Consider the following 19,431-nt stretch of genomic DNA (forward strand, 5'->3'; position numbering starts at 1 on the left):
AGGGCCTTACTGTTCTACCAACATAGTTAATAAAATAAGGCACATCATTTGTTGTAATGTCATTACACATATTCCCCACTGGGTGGTGCACTACTTGATAGTTAGAGCAACCCATTGGGCATCACGTATTTGGGGTTCATCCATATACTCCAATACAATGATACCCACTAAAGCCTTGTTCACACTAGCAGTTTGAAGTGACTCAAATCCACTTTTTTTTTTAGGCATATCCGATTCGAATCTGTTTTTCCCCCCCTGCAGTCGGAACACCCAAAAAGCACATGGAATCAGATATTTTTGAGCCACATTCGTAAGTGAATTGAAATCAGATACAAATCAGATTCCTGGCAATGACTTCTGTCTGAACAGTCAAATCTGATTTATTTTCCTTCCAAGTGGTTTTTAAGACTTATTTGGCACATCTTGTTGCTTGCTACTCTGTTGACAGTTTCAACTAAAACTTGTGGTAGCTAAGTAGCTTGTTAATTGTTTACAAACAAATTAGTGTATGTCCTAGCAAACTAAACTAAACAGCAACCTAGTTGACCGCTGTAGCAAGACAAAAATGAGTCGTTTTGAAAGTTAAAATCATCTTATCCTTTGAGGCTTTATAAGTGTTCTCACGCTATGATTTTGAACATGCAAAGCAACTGGGAGACTTACATAGCAGGCATTGTTGTCCGTCAACTTAGCTTGCTGCACAACAGCTATTCTGAGTGAGAGGAAACACGAGCACCACCACCAAATCAGCCAACAGCACCGCACACACGCCTGCCATTACCTTGACAACCAGCGAAACCACGTCAGCCAATGACTACAGTCTGAAAACACACATCGGATTTGAGACACTTGTATAGCACGACGTGGTGTGTGCACTGAGATTATTCTACCAACATCGTTAATAAACATAGTTAATAAAATAAGGCACATCATTTGTGGTAATGTCATTACACATATTCCCCACTTGGTGGTGGTATAGCACGACGTGGTGTGTGTGCACTGAGATTGGAGGGACGAGCGTAGCAGTGACACGATCTGACGTAAGACAACGCAGTCTGTATTGATTTGAGCATTAAAGAGCTGCAGTGTGAAAAAAGCTTCAGAAGCACATGGCATTACTTAACCACATTAGTTACTTTAATGAGAACCTGAGAGGCCCTATCTGACTATGTAAGGCTGGTAACCCCCCCCCCCCCCAAAAAATACATTCAGATGATATGAAATAACAGTATGAAAGCCTAAGATACATGGACTTGCACATTGATGCAGCATCATAAACTGGGCCTCTCTTCTATCTGTCCATCGATGGCTGGACTTTTAAAAATGAGCAAAAATGTGCACCTCTTATCTCTTGAAATGTTGTGGGTTTTCAGCTGCACCTCTACCGTACATTTGTACAGCAGTAGTGAGACAGAACTTCTGCACTCAACAAAAATATAAACTCAACATGTAAAATTAGCTGAAATAAAAAGAACCCAGAAATGTCTCTGAAATGTTGTGCACAAATGTGTTTACATCCCCTGTTAGTGAGCATTTCTCCTTTGTCAAGAGAATCCATCTACCTGACAGGTGTGGCATATCAAGAAGCTGATTAAACAGCATGATCATTACACAGGTGCACCTTGTGCTGGGGACAAATAAAGGCCACTCTAAAATGTGCAGTTTTGTCACACAACAATGCCACAGATGTCTCAAGCAATTGCCATGCTGACAGCAGGAATGTCCAACAGAGCGGTTGCCAGATAATTTAATGTTCATTTCTCCACCATAAGCTTCCAACGCCCTTTTAGAGAATTTGACGGTAAGTCCACCCAGCCTCACAACTGCAGACCACGTGTAACCATGCCAGCCCAGGACTTCCACATCTGGCTTCTTCACCTGCGGGATCGTCGGAGACCAGCCACCCGGAAAGCAGATGAAACTGTGGGTTTGCACAACCAAAGGATTTCTGCACAAACGGTCAGTCACCATCTCAAGGAAGCTCATCTGCATGCGTGTCGTCCTCACCAGGATCTGGTATGGGCAGGCATAAGCTATGAACAGCAAACACAGCTGCATTTTATCAATGGCAATTTGAATGCGCAGAGATACCGTGACGAGATCCTGAGGCCCATTGTCGTGCCATTCATCCACCTCCATCACCTCCCGTTTCAGCATGATCATGCACGGTCCCATGTCGCAAGGATCTGTACACAATTCCTGGAAACTGAAAATGTCCCAGTTCCTCAATGGCTTGCATACTCAGACATGTCACCCATTGAGCATGTTTGGGATGCTCTGGATCAACGTGTACGACAGCGTTTTCCAGTTCTCGCCAATATCCATCAACTTTGCACAGCCATTGAGGAGGAGTGGGACAACATTCCACAGGTAACAATCAACAGCCTGATCAACTCTATGTGAAGGAGATGTGTCGCGCTGCATGAGGAAAATGGTTTAATTCATTTTATTTAACCATTGTTCTATCAAGTATGTTGACTGAAAACACATTCTCATTTGCAGCAACCACCTAGGGAATAGTTACAGGGGAGAGGAGAGGGAGCCAATTGGAAGCTGGTGATGATTAGGCGGCCATGATGGTATGAGGGTCAGATAGGGAATTTAGCCAGGACACCGGGGTTAACACCCCTACTCCTACAATATGTGCCATGGGATCTTTAGTGACCACAGAGAGTCAGGACAACCGTTTAACGCCCCATCCGAAAGACGGCACCCTACACAGAGCAGTGTCCCCAATCACTGCCCTCTGGTTTTGGGAATTTTTTTTTTAGACCAGAGGAAAGAGTGCCTCCTACTGGCCCTCCAACACCACTTCCTGCAGCATCTGGTCTCCCATCCAGGGACTGACTAGGACTTCATAGGTCAGCCAGCAGTGGGGTGCAAGGTGGTATGCTGCTGGCTGACTGGTTTTCTGATCCACGCCCCTACTTATTTTTAATGACTTATCCGTGACCAACAGATGCATATCTGTATTCCCAGTCATGTGAAATCCATAAATTAAGAATGAATTCACTTCAATTTGACTGATTTCATTATAAGAAGTGTTAAACATCTTTGAAATAGTTGCGTTTATAATTTTTTTCAGTGTACCTAGATCTCTCTTCTCCCTATGGAACTCTACAGAGAAGACTACCCTAGATCTCTCTTCTCCCTATGGAACTCTACATAGAAGACTACCCTTCAGGGTTGGGCTCAATACCATTTCAATTCAGTTCATTTCTCTCAGAGAAGCATTGAAAATGTCAATTTTCTTCCTGAATTGAAATGGAATTGACCCCAACCCTGCTACTCTCTCCTCTCAGCTGTTCCAGGACTTGCGGTTCTGTCCCTTGCGACTGGACCCAGCCCCATCTCCCTTGGCCAGGGCAGTGAGGGCAGCCAGGTTAGGGCTGGACCCAGATAGGTTAGCACTGCGACGCTTCTGCTGCTGTCGCCGCTTCTGCTTAGCCCCGCCCCCGACTCCTCCACGGCTCACCCTATCAGGACGCACCAACACCCCGTAACCAGGGTTACAGTGGAAGTAGTGCTTTCCACCCACGGACCCGTCGTTTTTCCCTAGAGAGAGAGAGAGAGATTGATAGTGAGAGAACTGGGGCACATCCACCCTAAAATACTATCACACTAACATAATATAGACAATAACCTGTCATTCAAAATTAAATAGCAGAATCTTTCAAATTAGTAAGGGTATTTCTGACATAATAATGTTCACTGGGGCATTTCTGAGAACTCATATCAAAACACTGAGGTCGCCGTCTAATCTAGACGAGATAATATTATCTCTGCTATAGTACCTACCTGCAGGTAAATCCAGCTCCACTCCAACCCAGGTTCCCTCTGCAAAGTCTGTAGGTCCCACGTAGCTCACCGTACCACTTTTATTAGTTCCTACAGTCACAAACTCCCCCACCTTCAGCCAGTCAGGCACGGCTGTGGCTACGTCGGTGGCTCCTTCGTCTGAGTCGGAGAGGATCTCCAGTCTCTCCAGAGGAACAGAGAGGTCAACACCCAGACTACTGGCCCCCACTCCTTCTGCCCCTGCTTGGCCTTCATCCTCATCTAAGATAGGTTGGAAGGACTTCAGGTCGGATGTCTTTACTTTCTGGATCTTGAATGCGTTGGCTGATGTGCTACTGGAAGTGGGAGTTTTGACAACTAGTGCCGGGACAGGGTTTACAGTTAGAAGAGGGGCTTTGGCTGGGGCAGGGGTTGAGGTCAGAGCTGGATGGGCAGGTGTAGGGGCTGGGGCAGGGGTTGAGGTCAGAGCTGGATGGGCAGGTGTAGGGGCTGGGGCAGGGGTTGAGGTCAGAGCTGGATGGGCAGGTGTAGGGGCTGGGGCAGGGGTTGAGGTCAGAGCTGGATGGGCTGGGGCAGGGGTTGAGGTCAGAGCTGGATGGGCAGGTGTAGGGGCTGGGGCAGGGGTTGAGGTCAGAGCTGGATGGGCAGGTGTAGGGGCTGGGGCAGGGGTTGAGGTCAGAGCTGGATGGGCTGGGGCAGGGGTTGAGGTCAGAGCTGGATGGGCAGGTGTAGGGGCTGGGGCAGGGGTTGAGGTCAGAGCTGGATGGGCAGGTGTAGGGGCTGGGGCAGGGGTTGAGGTCAGAGCTGGATGGGCAGGGGTTGGTGTTGAGGTCAGAGCTGGATGGGCAGGGGTTGGTGTTGAGGTCAGAGCTGGATGGGCAGGGGTTGAGGTCAGAGCTGGATGGGCAGGGGTTGAGGTCAGAGCTGGATGGGCAGGTGTAGGGGCAGGGGCAGGTGTTGAGGTCAGAGCTGGATGGGCAGGTGTAGGGGCTGGGGCAGGGGCAGGTGATGAGGTCAGAGCTGGATGGGCAGGTGTAGGGGCTGGGGCAGGGGTTGAGGTCAGAGCTGGATGGGCAGGTGTAGGGGCTGGGGCAGGGGTTGAGGTCAGAGCTGGATGGGCAGGTGTAGGGGCTGGGGCAGGGGCAGGTGTTGAGGTCAGAGCTGGATGGGCAGGTGTAGGGGCTGGGGCAGGGGTTGGTGTTGAGGTCAGAGATGGATGGGCAGGTGTAGGGGCTGGGGCAGGGGTTGGTGTTGAGGTCAGAGCTGGATGGGCAGGTGTAGGGGCTGGGGCAGGGGCAGGTGTTGAGGTCAGAGCTGGATGGGCAGGTGTAGGGGCTGGGGCAGGTGATGAGGTCAGAGCTGGATGGGCAGGTGTAGGGGCTGGGGCAGGGGTTGAGGTCAGAGCTGGATGGGCAGGTGTAGGGGCAGGGGCAGGGGTTGAGGTCAGAGCTGGATGGGCAGGTGTAGGGGCTGGGGCAGGGGTTGGTGTTGAGGTCAGAGATGGATGGGCAGGTGTAGGGGCAGGGGCAGGGGTTGAGGTCAGAGCTGGATGGGCAGGTGTAGGGGCTGGGGCAGGGGTTGGTGTTGAGGTCAGAGCTGGATGGGCAGGTGTAGGGGCTGGGGCAGGGGTTGGTGTTGAGGTCAGAGCTGGATGGGCAGGTGTAGGGGCTGGGGCAGGGGCAGGTGATGAGGTCAGAGCTGGATGGGCAGGTGTAGGGGCTGGGGCAGGGGTTGGTGTTGAGGTCAGAGATGGATGGGCAGTGACCGGAGCTACAGCTTGCACTGGTGCTTTGGCTTGCTGGCTAGGTGCAGGCTCATCAACTGGAGGCTCTACCGGGGTAGATGCATGTTCAGACTGGGCTGCCGGTGCCCGCTGGTCTAGAGGTGCCCGCTGGTCTAGAGGTGCCCGCTGGTCTAGAGGTGCCCGCTGGTCTAGAGGTGCCCGCTGGTCTAGAGGTGCCCGCTGGTCTAGAGGTGCCCGCTGGTCTAGAGGTGCCCGCTGGGCTGCCGGTGCCCGCTGGTCTAGAGGTGCCCGCTGGTCTAGAGGTGCCCGCTGGTCTAGAGGTGCCCGCTGGGCTGCCGGTGCCCGCTGGTCTAGAGGTGCCCGCTGGTCTAGAGGTGCCCGCTGGTCTAGAGGTGCCCGCTGGTCTAGAGGTGCCCGCTGGTCTAGAGGTGCCCGCTGGTCTAGAGGTGCCCGCTGGGCTGCCGGTGCCCGCTGGGCTGCCGGTGCCCGCTGGTCTAGAGGTGCCCGCTGGTCTAGAGGTGCCCGCTGGTCTAGAGGTGCCCGCTGGTCTAGAGGTGCCCGCTGGTCTAGAGGTGCCCGCTGGGCTGCCGGTGCCCGCTGGTCTAGAGGTGCCCGCTGGTCTAGAGGTGCCCGCTGGTCTAGAGGTGCCCGCTGGTCTAGAGGTGCCCGCTGGTCTAGAGGTGCCCGCTGGTCTAGAGGTGCCCGCTGGTCTAGAGGTGCCCGCTGGTCTAGAGGTGCCCGCTGGGCTGCCGGTGCCCGCTGGTCTAGAGGTGCCCGCTGGTCTAGAGGTGCCCGCTGGTCTAGAGGTGCCCGCTGGTCTAGAGGTGCCCGCTGGTCTAGAGGTGCCCGCTGGTCTAGAGGTGCCCGCTGGTCTAGAGGTGCCCGCTGGTCTAGAGGTGCCCGCTGGTCTTGTTCTTCTGGTAGCTCTGATGGAGGCTGGGACTGGTCTGGACCTGCTTCTACTGGTTGATCTGTTTGGCCTAGTACTGGTTCTGAACCAGCTGATTCACCCAGTCCTGTCTGTTCTGTGGCTGCTTGATCTGATTCTTGTGGCAGGGCTGGTGCTGTTGGAGACTGGTCCAGCGGTGAAGACTCTTTTAGACCTGGTGCCGATTCTACCGGTGGTTCTGGTTGATCAAATGCAGACTGTTCTGATGCAGACAGTTCTGATTCTGGAAGATCCGTTACAGACTTGCCGACATGTTGTTCTGTCTGGCCCAGTGATGATGACAATTCTACCTCCATCTCTGGTTGTTCCTGAGGTATCTCGGACTCCATTGGTTCTTCTATGTGGACTGGTTCTTCTATGTGGACTGGTTCTTCTATGTGGACTGGTTCTTCTATGTGGACTGGTGGTTCAGACTGATGTGACACTATAGACAGTTCATGTGTAGATTTATCTGGTGTGGACTGTGTCAGTGACTCTGACTGGACTGATTGTTCTGACTGGACTGATACTACAGACGGTAGTAGTCTGTAGTGAACTTGTGTAGACTTGTCTGGCATGGACTGTGTCAGTGACTCTTCAGGTTCTCCTGAGGTGCCGTGTGGTTCTAATGGGAGATGAGATTCTGCTCTGAGTTTATCAGTCTCAGTCCTGTCTGCCTGGGGTGTGCTAGTGTCAGTCCTGTCTGCCTGGGGTGTGCTCGTGTCAGTCCTGTCTGCCTGGGGTGTGCTCGTGTCAGTCCTGTCTGCCTGGGGTGTGCTCGTGTCAGTCCTGTCTGCCTGGGGTGTGCTCGTGCCAGTCCTGTCTGCCTGGGGTGTGCTAGGGTCAGTCCTGTCTGCCTGGGGTGTGCTAGGGTCAGTCCTGTCTGCCTGGGGTGTGCTAGGGTCAGTCCTGTCTGCCTGGGGTGTGCTAGTGCCAGTCCTGTCTGCCTGGGGTGTGCTAGTGCCAGTCCTGTCTGCCTGGGGTGTGCTAGTGCCAGTCCTGTCTGCCTGGGGTGTACTAGTGTCAGTCCTGTCTGCCTGGGGTGTACTAGTGTCAGTCCTGTCTGCCTGGGGTGTGCTAGTGTCAGTCCTGTCTGCCTGGGGTGTACTAGTGTCAGTCCTGTCTGCCTGGGGTGTGCTAGGGTCAGTCCTGTCTGCCTGGGGTGTGCTAGGGTCAGTCCTGTCTGCCTGGGGTGTGCTAGTGTCAGTCCTGTCTGCCTGGGGTGTACTAGTGTCAGTCCTGTCTGCCTGGGGTGTACTAGTGTCAGTCCTGTCTGCCTGGGGTGTGCTAGTGTCAGTCCTGTCTGCCTGGGGTGTACTAGTGTCAGTCCTGTCTGCCTGGGGTGTGCTAGGGTCAGTCCTGTCTGCCTGGGGTGTGCTAGGGTCAGTCCTGTCTGCCTGGGGTGTGCTAGGGTCAGTCCTGTCTGCCTGGGGTGTACTAGTGTCAGTCCTGTCTGCCTGGGGTGTACTAGTCTCAGTCCTGTCTGCCTGGGGTGTACTAGTCTCAGTCCTGTCTGCCTGGGGTGTGCTAGTGTCAGTCCTCTCGGTCTCTGAAGCCTCCAGGTCAGTGGCCTGGGGTATCTGAGGAGTCTCCTCCTCTTCCTCCCGGTCGGCCATGTTACAGTCATGATGAAGATACCGACCGATGTCGGCCTCGAACGACCTGTGCATCGCCTCAAAGCCATCTGGCCTGAGATTGGCTGACGGAGTGACGTCCCCACCAATCAGGTAGGGCTCTGACAGGGTTGCCGTGGAGACGCTGGTAGACGCCTCGCTGACCGGGCTGAGGTCTTCCATCTCAGGGATGATGAGCGGGATGATGGGTGGTGGGAGGGGCATGGTTTTTGGGGCCTCTGATTGGCTCTCTGGGGGGATGAATTCCCCAATGGGAACCTGTGGAATTAACCATGGCGACACAGACTAGTAATGGTTGGTGATGAGCATGATACTGTACACACACACACACACACACACACACACACACACACACACACACACACCTCTCATTTCTAGGTGTAGGAGCCATGTAATTGATTTTTTTATTAAGACCACATTATTTGTCTATTATGAATCTTGCTTTGTGTGTCATTATAACTCGTTACATTGTCAGTGTGGCTGGATGGGCCAGTCTTTGACCTGGCTGCCAGGTCGCTGGCTGGCACGCATTGTCCCTCGTTTAAAAAAAACTTGTTTTGCTGTGAAATAAATCAAGTTTATTTTACCTGCATTATTTTCTTCATATTTTTCTGTAACGAAATCCAACAACAAATGTCAAATGTATTATTGACCCACAACTCTGTTCGGGACGTTCCCTTATTCGATTATTGGACAAGTGTTGGGCAAGATTTTAAAATCCCTCAAATCGGAGTGCCTAAGGAAATTTGGGCGAAACATTTAAGAAATAGTCAATGAACTACGGACATAAGATCAAGTGACTTACCAAGTGACGACCAAGTGTGGTATCCAAGTCCTCTTCAACACTTGGTGACTGCACTAGGATGAAAGGCAGGCTCCGAGGGACAGGCTAAACATGAGTTTCATGTTAAAATTTGATCTGAGATGTTTCACAGAGTATATTGACAGTTAAATCAATCATTGATGTCCTTCCAGCCTCTGATCTAGGGACAGTATACCGATTCTAGCCTCTGATCTAGGGACAGTATACCGATTCTAGCCTCTGATCTAGGGACAGTATACCGATTCTAGCCTCTGATCTAGGGACAGTATACCGATTCTAGCCTCTGATCTAGGGACAGTATACCGATTCTAGCCTCTGATCTAAGGACAGTATACCGATTCTAGCCTCTGATCTAGGGACAGTATACCGATTCTAGCCTCTGATCTAGGGACAGTACACAGATTCCTGTCCCTTTTCTATTAAATCATCCTCCATTCTAGATGTCCTTTCTGACCTGCTCAAAACCCTGGGAATTAAATAAAGCATTATAAAAGGACACATGTATAGCTAAACATTCCAAACCTCTCTCTTCTCAGATAAGGGGTAAGGGGGGGGGGGGGGGGGGGGGGTGGGACAGACACTAGAGACATTGGTGGCAGATCAGCAGACTCCGAGTTCTAGATGAATTCTGGAATCACAGTGAGAACTGACAAGTGATTGTTTTCACATGTTTTTATTGGAAGATGCAAGCAGGAGAATGAGCCATTGTCAGCAGGTCCAAACAGAACTAAACCTGTCATCCTCTGGCCTCAGCCCATAGCACCTGGAACTCAACCACTGTCACATCACCTCTCCTGTCCACTCCACCACATCTTCACACTGCTGGAGAATACTCCCGACCAAAAAACCCCTTGGACAGATACAGTCTCTAAAAACAGACTATGGCTGCTTCTACATACAGTATGCTAAATGTGTGAGATCATGTGAATGTCTAAGAACTGACCAGAAAGCAGTTGTGGCAAAAGCAAAAGTTTGAACAAAATTTCAACTAACTATTCACTGACCCTTAACCTTTATTCTAACCCTAACCTAACCCTAACCTTAGTAACCAGTTGCTTACAAACAGATACTTTGACCATCTGTAGATCCTCAATAGGGAACTATCCAAATAAAGTGTGGCCTTAGTTAAGTTTACCTGCTGGGGGACAGGAGTCAGGTCTCTCTTCTCCTCCCTGGCAGAGAACAGGGACTTGAGCAGTTTGGGGACAGGAGGGACCAGAGCCTTGACTGGGGAGACATAATAGGTAGCACGAGCACGCAGTGAGAGGCCTAGAGGTCGTACAGGGAGGGAGAGGAAAAATGAGAGGAGGAAGAGGAGAGGAAGCTATAAATTGGAGAGGAGAAACCCAACAGATGAACCCAGAGGACAGGCAGAACAGGTAATTTAATAGCAGCACCAGAGCAGTGAAGGCTCAAGGGTGAGGAAAAGGATAGCGACCATTAGCCCTGAGGTTATATTAGAGGACTTTGTTGTTCTCACCAGTGTCAGGGAGGATGTTCTGGCCCAGAGGTAGAATGGAGCTGGGGAGGGTACGTCTGGAGTGGGACGGGGGAGGAACAACTGACAGGTCCTGGTGACTTTCGGACCAGCCCTGAGGATATCAGGGATGGAACAGTAGAAACATTTTTGTGATATATAGTTGGTAGATATATCATTTGGAATTTGATTGTACTTCCTGACTGGTATTGAAATGGAATTGATCCCAACCCTGGTTGGTAGAGATATGGTTACTTTTTTGTTGTTAGTTAAGGTGTTGTTAGAGTATGTTGCCATGGTGTTTGATAGTTAAGGTGTTGTTAGAGTATGTTGCCATGGCGTTTGATACCCAAACTATAAAAAGTTGCTGTACACATTTGGGGGGGGGGGGGGGGGGGGGGGGGGGAAATCTATTTTCTAGATTAACCTAGTTTAGGGACGTCTCACCTTGTTGTCATGTAGCCTGTGGTTGAAGGACAGGTCCTGTCTGCTCCAGGATCCTGACAGCTAGAAGAGGGTATGGTTAGCGGGACAGAGCAGGGTTCAAACAAGACTGTTAGCCTGCTGAGCTAAAGCCTTAGTTTAGAGAGCTAGCGCAAGTCTTAGGGTACACTGTAGTCTTTACAGGTTAACTAGTAGTTACTAAGCAGTAAGTTATTACGTTACTGAGATGATGGGAATAGCTGGCTGATGGTAGAGGCGTCCTCATGCTTCCCAGATGAAACAGTTTGGTAGAGTTGGTGCATAAAATATGACGACATTTCGTGACATTTCTGTTCGTTTTGGATTTCATGAGAGTTTTAAAATCGGAGCCGAAGTCTAAGCCCCATCGTCGGGTGATTGGTCAACAGTAGGGATTCTTCAAAAAAGTATTTGTTGTCATTCAATGAGAGACGACTCGTTTTCATGGACATTTTTTTCCTTTGAAAAATACTGCACCAAACATTTAAGTTAGATGTAAAATTACACGACTAAGGTCTATTCGGCAAAAACGTCAAAATGAATGACAGATTTCTTTTGTTATCTTATACTGGAATTTTTTTTTTTAAACGCAACAATTTCATTGATTTTACTGAGATAAAGTTCATATGAGGAAATCAGTCAATTTACATAAATTCATCAGGCCCTAATCTATGGATTTCACATGACTGGCGATACAGATATGCATCTGTTGGTCAGATAATAAAAAATAAAATAAAATGGGCGTCAGGATCTCGCCAGGGTATATTTGAGGCGGCTTATGGAAGAGAAATGAACATTGAATTCTCTGGTAACAGCTCTGGTGGACATTCCCGCAGTCGGCATGCCAACGGCACACTCCCTCATCTGTGGCATATTGTTGTGTGACAAAACTGCACTTTTATTGTCCCCAGCACAAGGTGCACCTGTGTAATGATCATGCTGTTTAATCAGCTTGTTGATATGCCACACCTGTCAGGTGGATGGATTATCTTGGCAAAGGAGAAATACTCACTAACAGGGATGTAAACTAATTTGTGCAGAGAAGAGAAATAAGCTTTTTGTGCGTAACATTTCTCGGCTCTTATTTCAGATCAAATCAAATCAAATGTTATTAGTCACATGCGCCGAATACAACAACAGGTGAAGACCTTACAGTGAAATGCTTACTTTACGAGCCCCTAACCAACAATGCAGTTTAAAAAATAAGTAATTAAAGAGCAGCACTGAAATAACAATAGCGAGACTATATACACATGGGGTACCGGTACAGAGTCAATGTGCGGGGCCACCGGTTATGTTATTTGAGGTAGTATGTACGTAGAGTTATTAAAGTGACTATGCACAGATGACAACAGAGAGTAGCAGGTGTAAAGAGGGGGTGGGGAGAGCACTGCAAATAGTCTGGGTAACCATTTGACTAGATGTTCAGGAGTCTTTACAAAACTTTACATGTCGCGTTCATATTTTTGTTCAGTGAAAATTCATTCAGACTATTTTGGAGGAAGTGTATACTGGCTACGGCATCTCAAGATGGACAAACAGTCCTATTGTCGTTTTTTTCTGCCCATTAAAAGGGAGTATGCTAGCCGAGATGGGCTAGGCGCCAGCCGAACTGTAGCTTGCTAAAGCCTTAAGGTGTAGGTAGATAGACCGTGTGATCTCATTTCTTACCCGGTTCACATTAGGAGAGCTGAGAGCACGTCTGGGAGACTTGGTCTTGACAGACAACCGCTCCTTCACTGCAACTTCCTACACACACACAGACACACAGGGTTTATGTTATGTAAGAGGTGAGTGTACAATCGTGGCCAGAAGTTTTGAGAATAACACAAATATTAATTTCCACAAAGTCTGCTGCCTCAGTTTTTATGATGGCAATTTGCATATACTCCAGAATGTTATGAAGTGTGATCAGATGAATTGTAATTAGTTGCAAAGTCCCTCTTTGCCATGCAAATGAACTTAATCCCCCCAAAAACATTTCCACTGCATTTCAGCCCTGCCACAAAAGGACCAGCTGACATGTCAGTGATTCTCTCGTTAACACAGGTGTGAGTGTTGACGAGGACAAGGCTGATGATCACTCTGTCATGCTGATTGAGTTTGAATAACAGACTGGAAGCTTCAAAAGGAGGGTGGTGCTTGGAATCATTGTTCTTCCTCTGTCAACCATGGTTACCTGCAAGGAAACACGTGCCGTCATCATTGCTTTGCACAAAAAGGGCTTCACAGGCAAGGTTATTGCTGCCAGTAAGATTGCACCTAAATCAACCATTTATCAGATCATCAAGAACTTCAAGGAGAGCGGTTCAATTGTTGTGAAGAAGGCTTCAGGGCACCCAAGAAAGTCCAGCAAGCGCCAGGACCGTCTCCTAAAGTTGATTCAGCTGCGGGATCGGGGCACCACCAGTACAGAGCTTGCTCAGGAATGGCAGCAGACAGGTGTGAGTGCATCTGCACGCACAGTGAGGCGAAGACTTTTGGAGGATGGCCTGGTGTCAAGAAGGGCAGCAAAGAAGCCACTTCTCTCCAGGAAAAACATCAGGGACAGACTGATATTCTGCAAAAGGTACAGGGATTGGACTGCTGAGGACTGGGGTAAAGTCATTTTCTCTGATGAATCCCCTTTCCAATTGATTGGGGCATCCGGAAAAAAGCTTGTCCGGAGAAGACAAGGTGAGCGCTACCATCAGTCCTGTGTCATGCCAACAGTAAAGCATCCTGAGACCATTCATGTGTGGGGTTGGTTCTCAGCCAAGGGAGTGGGCTCACTCACAATTTTGCCTAAGAACACAGCCATGAATAAAGAATGGTACCAACACATCCTCCGAGAGCAACTTCTCCCAACCATCCAGGAACAGTTTGGTGACGAACAATGCCTTTTCCAGCATGATGGAGCACCTTGCCATAAGGCAAAAGTGAAAACTAAGTGGCTCGGGGAACAAAACATCGATATTTTGGGTCCATGGCCAGGAAACTCCCCAGACCTTAATCCCATTGAGAACTTGTGGTCAATCCTCAAGAGGCGGGTGGACAAACAAAACTCCACAAATTCTGACAAACTCCAAGCACTGATTAAGCAATAATGGGCTGCCATCAGTCAGGATGGGGCCCAGAAGTTAATTGACAGCATGCCAAGGCAGATTGCAAAGGTCTTCAAAAAGAAGACTCTTTGCATCAACTTCATGTAATTGTCAATAAAAGCCTTTGACACTTATGAAATGCTTGTAATTATACTTCAGTATTCCATAGTAACATCTGACAAAAATATCTAAAGACACTGAAGCAGTAAAATTTGTGGAAATTAATATTTGTGTCATTCTCAAAACTTTTGGCCACGACTGTCTGTATTATTGTGGAGAGGTCTGTCTACCTGTCGTAGTCGGTCCAGGGTGAGTATATTCTCCACAGCCAGGACACTGCGGAGGTACTTCTCTATGGCCGCCTCACTGTCCGCTGACTGGACATCCTGGACATCCACACTAGCTGCTAGTCTGGCCAGCATCTCTCTGTCCTCTGGACCCTGGACATCCTGGAGGAGGAGAAGCATCGATAATGTACAGGTAACTGACAAAATAATGCAAACACTTGGAGGAAATGAGGGATACCAAAAGAGAACTGTATATTGAAAGCAGGTGCTTCCACAAAGGTGTGGTTCCTGAGTTAATTAAGCAATTAACATCCCATCATGCTTAGGGTCATGTATAATAATACCTGGCAGGCCATTATTTGAGATATCATGGCTATGCCCCCATAGGATGACAATGCCCCCATTCAAACGGCACAAGTGGTTTGATGAGCATGAAAACGATGTAAACCATATACCATGGCTTGTCTCAATCACCAGATCTTATGGGAGATTCTGAAGAGGCGTCTGAGACTGTGTTTTTCCACCGCCATCAACAGAACACCAAAATGATGAAAGAATAGGGTAATAGACTTCCAATAGACTTCCAGACACTTGTAGAATCTATGCTAAGGTGTAATGAAGCTGTTCTGGTTCGTGGTGGCCCAACGCCCTATTAAGACACTTTATGTTGGTGTTTCCTTTATTTTGCCAGTTACCCGAATAAGATAATGTATCATAGAAAATGTATCATAGAAAATGTATCAGAAATAATGTTTAATAGATAATGCACCGTAGATAATGCATTGTCAATAATGTGTCAGAGTCAAAAAAGATTATATGAAAACTGTTAGTTCTGGACACCCATCGAAAGTGACAATATCACAGTGACCTCATCAACATGTGCCATAAATCATGAAAACAGACCTCAGCTAACTGGGTTTGGGTACCATTGAGATTGAAAAGTCTCTGGGTGCCATTCTGGCACCAAAACATTATGTACTTTTTACTGTATTCTCCTGCTGAATTTTACCATGTCTCCCTCCAAAAACAGGTATTTAACCTCAAGGGATTTTTACCCAGTATACAAAAATTAAATGAGTTCACGGGTGTTGGCACCAAAACACCCGCGTTTCTCTCACCCCGGGTATGTTGGAGACGATCTCGAAGGTGACTCCACAGCCAGGGATGGTGCTGCGATGAGACATCCTCTTCATCAGACTCTGACCCCAACCCTGGTACATAACCATGAAATAAACCTCCACTATAACCACGATTTAAACATCCACCTATACCCACAATATAAACATCCACCTATACCCACAATATAAACATCCACCTATAAACATCCAACTATACCCACGATATAAACATCCACCTATTCCCACGATGTAAACATCCACCTATTCCCACGATGTAAACATCCACCTATTCCCACGATGTAAACATCCACCTATACCCACAATATAAACATCCACCTATACCCACGATATAAACATCCACCTATACCCACAATATAAACATCCACCTATACCCACAATATAAACATCCACCTATACCCACAATATAAACATCCACCTATACCCACAATATAAACATCCACAATATAAACATCCACCTATACCCACAATATAAACATCCACCTATACCCACGATGTAAACATCCACCTATACCCACAATATAAACATCCACCTATACCCACAATATAAACATCCACCTATACCCACAATATAAACATCCACCTATACCCACAATATAAACATCCACTTATACCCACAATATAAACATCCACCTATAAACATCCACCTATACCCACAATATAAACATCCACCTATAAACATCCACCTATACCCACAATATAAACATCCACCTATAAACATCCACCTATACCCACAATATAAACATCCACCTATAAACATCCACCTATACCCACAATATAAACATCCACCTATAAACATCCACCTATACCCACAATATAAACATCCACCTATAAACATCCACCTATACCCATGATGTAAACATCCACCTATAAACATCCAACTATACCCAATTAAGTTACATCATACAAATCATCATTGGTATAGACTGGATACTAATTATTCATTAATTATTAATTATTATTACTAATTAATATGCCCAGAAATGAATGAAGATTGAAAAACTAATGCTTAATGCATGTACAACTGCATTATACAGGAGCAAGTTATATATAGTTATATATTATACAGGAGCAAGTTATATATAGTTATATATTATACAGGAGCAAGTTAAATATAGTTATATATTATACAGGAGCAAGTTATATATCGTTATATATTATACAGGAGCAAGTTATATATCGTTATATATTATACAGGAGCAAGTTATATATCGTTATATATTATACAGGAGCAAGTTATATATCGTTATATATTATACAGGAGCAAGTTATATATCGTTATATATTATACAGGAGCAAGTTATATATCGTTATATATTATACAGGAGCAAGTTATATATAGTTATATATTACACAGGAGCAAGTTATATATAGTTATATATTACACAGGAGCAAGTTATATATAGTTATATATTACACAGGAGCAAGTTATATATAGTTATATATTACACAGGAGCAAGTTATATATAGTTATATATTACACAGGAGCAAGTTATATATAGTTATATATTACACAGGAGCAAGTTATATATAGTTATATATTATACAGGAGCAAGTTATATATAGTTATATATTATACAGGAGCAAGTTATATATAGTTATATATTATACAGGAGCAAGTTATATATATAGTTATATATTATACAGGAGCAAGTTATATATAGTTATATATTATACAGGAGCAAGTTATATATATAGTTATATATTATACAGGAGCAAGTTATATATATAGTTATATATTATACAGGAGCAAGTTATATATAGTTATATATTATAAAGGAGCAAGTTATATATAGTTATATATTATACAGGAGCAAGTTATATATATAGTTATATATTATACAGGAGCAAGTTATATATAGTTATATATTATACAGGAGCAAGTTATATATAGTTATATATTATACAGGAGCAAGTTATATATAGTTATATATTATACAGGAGCAAGTTATATATAGTTATATATTATACAGGAGCAAGTTATATATAGTTATATATTATACAGGAGCAAGTTATATATAGTTATATATTATACAGGAGCAAGTTACTGAGCATGTTTCTGACCTGTTGTCCAGTGTGTGTGTGACTCCTACCTGTCGTCCGGCTAGGTTGACACAGATGCGTTTTCTGAGGACCAGCTGCATATTAGCAGGGTGTGAGAGCTGAACTACGACCCTGACTGTCAGGTACACTCGGAGGTCAGCCGACACACCGCGACTCAACTGGGGACAGTCATGTACCGTAGAGTCCCAAGACGCCTCCGCACCAACCTGGGGAGGGGGATGATACATGCCTGGTTCAATATCTAGTCCCTGGGGAGGGGGATGATATATACCTGGTTCAACATCTAGTCCCTGGGGAGGGTGACGATACATGCCTGGTTCAACATCTAGTCCCTGGGGAGGGGGACGATACATGCCTGGTTCAACATCTAGTCCCTGGGGAGGGGCACGATACATGCCTGGTTCAACATCTAGTCCCTGGGGAGGGGGACGATACATGCCTGGTTCAACATCTAGTCCCTGGGGAGGGGGACGATACATGCCTGGTTCAACATCTAGTCCCTGGGGAGGGGGACGATATATGCCTGGTTCAACATCTAGTCCCTGGGGAGGGGGACGATATATGCCTGGTTCAACATCTAGTCCCTGGGGAGGGGGACGATATATGCCTGGTTCAACATCTAGTCCCTGGGGAGTGGGATGATATATGCCTGGTTCAACATCTAGTCCCTGGGGAGGGGGATGATATATGCCTGGTTCAACATCTAGTCCCTGGGGAGGGGGATGATATATGCCTGGTTCAACATCTAGTCCCCTACTTCTGATAGACCTTAAAAAGGGGTCTGATAGGAGTAAGCAGCTTGGCAGAGAGTCCACCGGGCCGGTAGCACCGGTTTCTACCCATCTGATCCTTTCAGATATATGAGAAGTGTCTAAAGAAAAGACGAGGTGTTGATTTGGACCAAGAGATCACTACTGGTGTTAGAGCCTCAGTCGGTTTCAGCCCCAGTTTGTCTTTAAGACCGTTAGCTCACCTCTCCATCGGAATGTTTGACGATGTGCAGGTCGAAGAACTCATCCTCGTCCTCCTGGTTCAGCATGGCGTCTAGACCTCCAGCCAGCGGAGCAGACAGGTTGTCCTGGAAATCATCAGCTAGACACACAGAGAGAGAGAGAGAGAGAGAGAGAGAGAGAGAGAGAGAGAGAGAGAGAGAGAGAGAGAGAGAGAGAGAGAGAGAGAGAGAGAGAGAGAGAGAGAGAGAGAGAGAGAGAGAGAGAGAGAGAGAGAGAGAGAGAGAGAGAGAGGAGAGAGAGAGAGAGAGAGAGAGAGAGAGAGAGAGGGGGGGTTCAGAGTCAAAGCCAAAATACTTATGATTTAACCTTTATTCTGTCAATGCTGAGACCAAGGTGTCTTTATTTAGACAGGGAATCAATGCCGAGACCAAGGTGTCTTTATTTAGACAGGGAGTCAATGCTGAGACCAAGGTGTCTTCATTTAGACAGGGAGTCAATGCTGAGACCAAGGTGTCTTCATTTAGACAGGGAGTCAATGCTGAGACCAAGGTGTCTTTATTTAGACAGGGAGTCAATGCTGAGACCAAGGTGTCTTTATTTAGACAGGGAGTCAATACTGAGACCAAGGTGTCTTCATTTAGACAGGGAGTCAATACTGAGACCAAGGTGTCTTCATTTAGACAGGGAGTCAATGCTGAGACCAAGGTGTCTTCATTTAGACAGGGAGTCAATGCTGAGACCAAGGTCTCTTTATTTAGACAGGGAGTCAATGCTGAGACCAAGGTCTCTTTATTTAGACAGGGAGTCAATGCTGAGACCAAGGTGTCTTTATTTAGACAGGGAGTCAATACTGAGACCAAGGTGTCTTCATTTAGACAGGGAGTCAATGCTGAGACCAAGGTGTCTTTATTTAGACAGGGAGTCAATACTGAGACCAAGGTGTCTTCATTTAGACAGGGAGTCAATGCTGAGACCAAGGTGTCTTCATTTAGACAGGGAGTCAATGCTGAGACCAAGGTGTCTTCATTTAGACAGGGAGTCA

The 19,431-nt window shown here is 46.9% G+C and overlaps 1 protein-coding gene across 1 annotated transcript in view; it reads right to left on the reverse strand.

The window, feature by feature from the left end:
* Window positions 1–2,755: 2,755 nt before the first annotated feature.
* LOC120041280 (kinesin-like protein KIF13B) overlaps window positions 2,756–19,431 on the reverse strand; it is a 58,082-nt gene continuing 41,406 nt past the window's right edge. The window contains exons 27-37 of the mRNA XM_038986213.1: window positions 18,410–18,528; window positions 17,466–17,642; window positions 15,355–15,447; window positions 14,240–14,398; window positions 12,538–12,615; window positions 10,852–10,911; window positions 10,408–10,519; window positions 10,063–10,196; window positions 8,910–8,993; window positions 3,799–8,362; window positions 2,756–3,555 (exon numbers count right to left, since the gene is read on the reverse strand). Of these exons, the coding sequence (XP_038842141.1) occupies window positions 3,299–3,555; window positions 3,799–8,362; window positions 8,910–8,993; window positions 10,063–10,196; window positions 10,408–10,519; window positions 10,852–10,911; window positions 12,538–12,615; window positions 14,240–14,398; window positions 15,355–15,447; window positions 17,466–17,642; window positions 18,410–18,528 (5,837 nt within the window). The 3' untranslated portion in view covers window positions 2,756–3,298. The remainder of the gene's footprint in view (window positions 3,556–3,798; window positions 8,363–8,909; window positions 8,994–10,062; window positions 10,197–10,407; window positions 10,520–10,851; window positions 10,912–12,537; window positions 12,616–14,239; window positions 14,399–15,354; window positions 15,448–17,465; window positions 17,643–18,409; window positions 18,529–19,431) is intronic.

The sequence above is a fragment of the Salvelinus namaycush genome, unplaced genomic scaffold (assembly GCF_016432855.1).
Source record: "Salvelinus namaycush isolate Seneca unplaced genomic scaffold, SaNama_1.0 Scaffold43, whole genome shotgun sequence".
NCBI classification, from domain to species: Eukaryota; Metazoa; Chordata; class Actinopteri; order Salmoniformes; family Salmonidae; genus Salvelinus; species Salvelinus namaycush.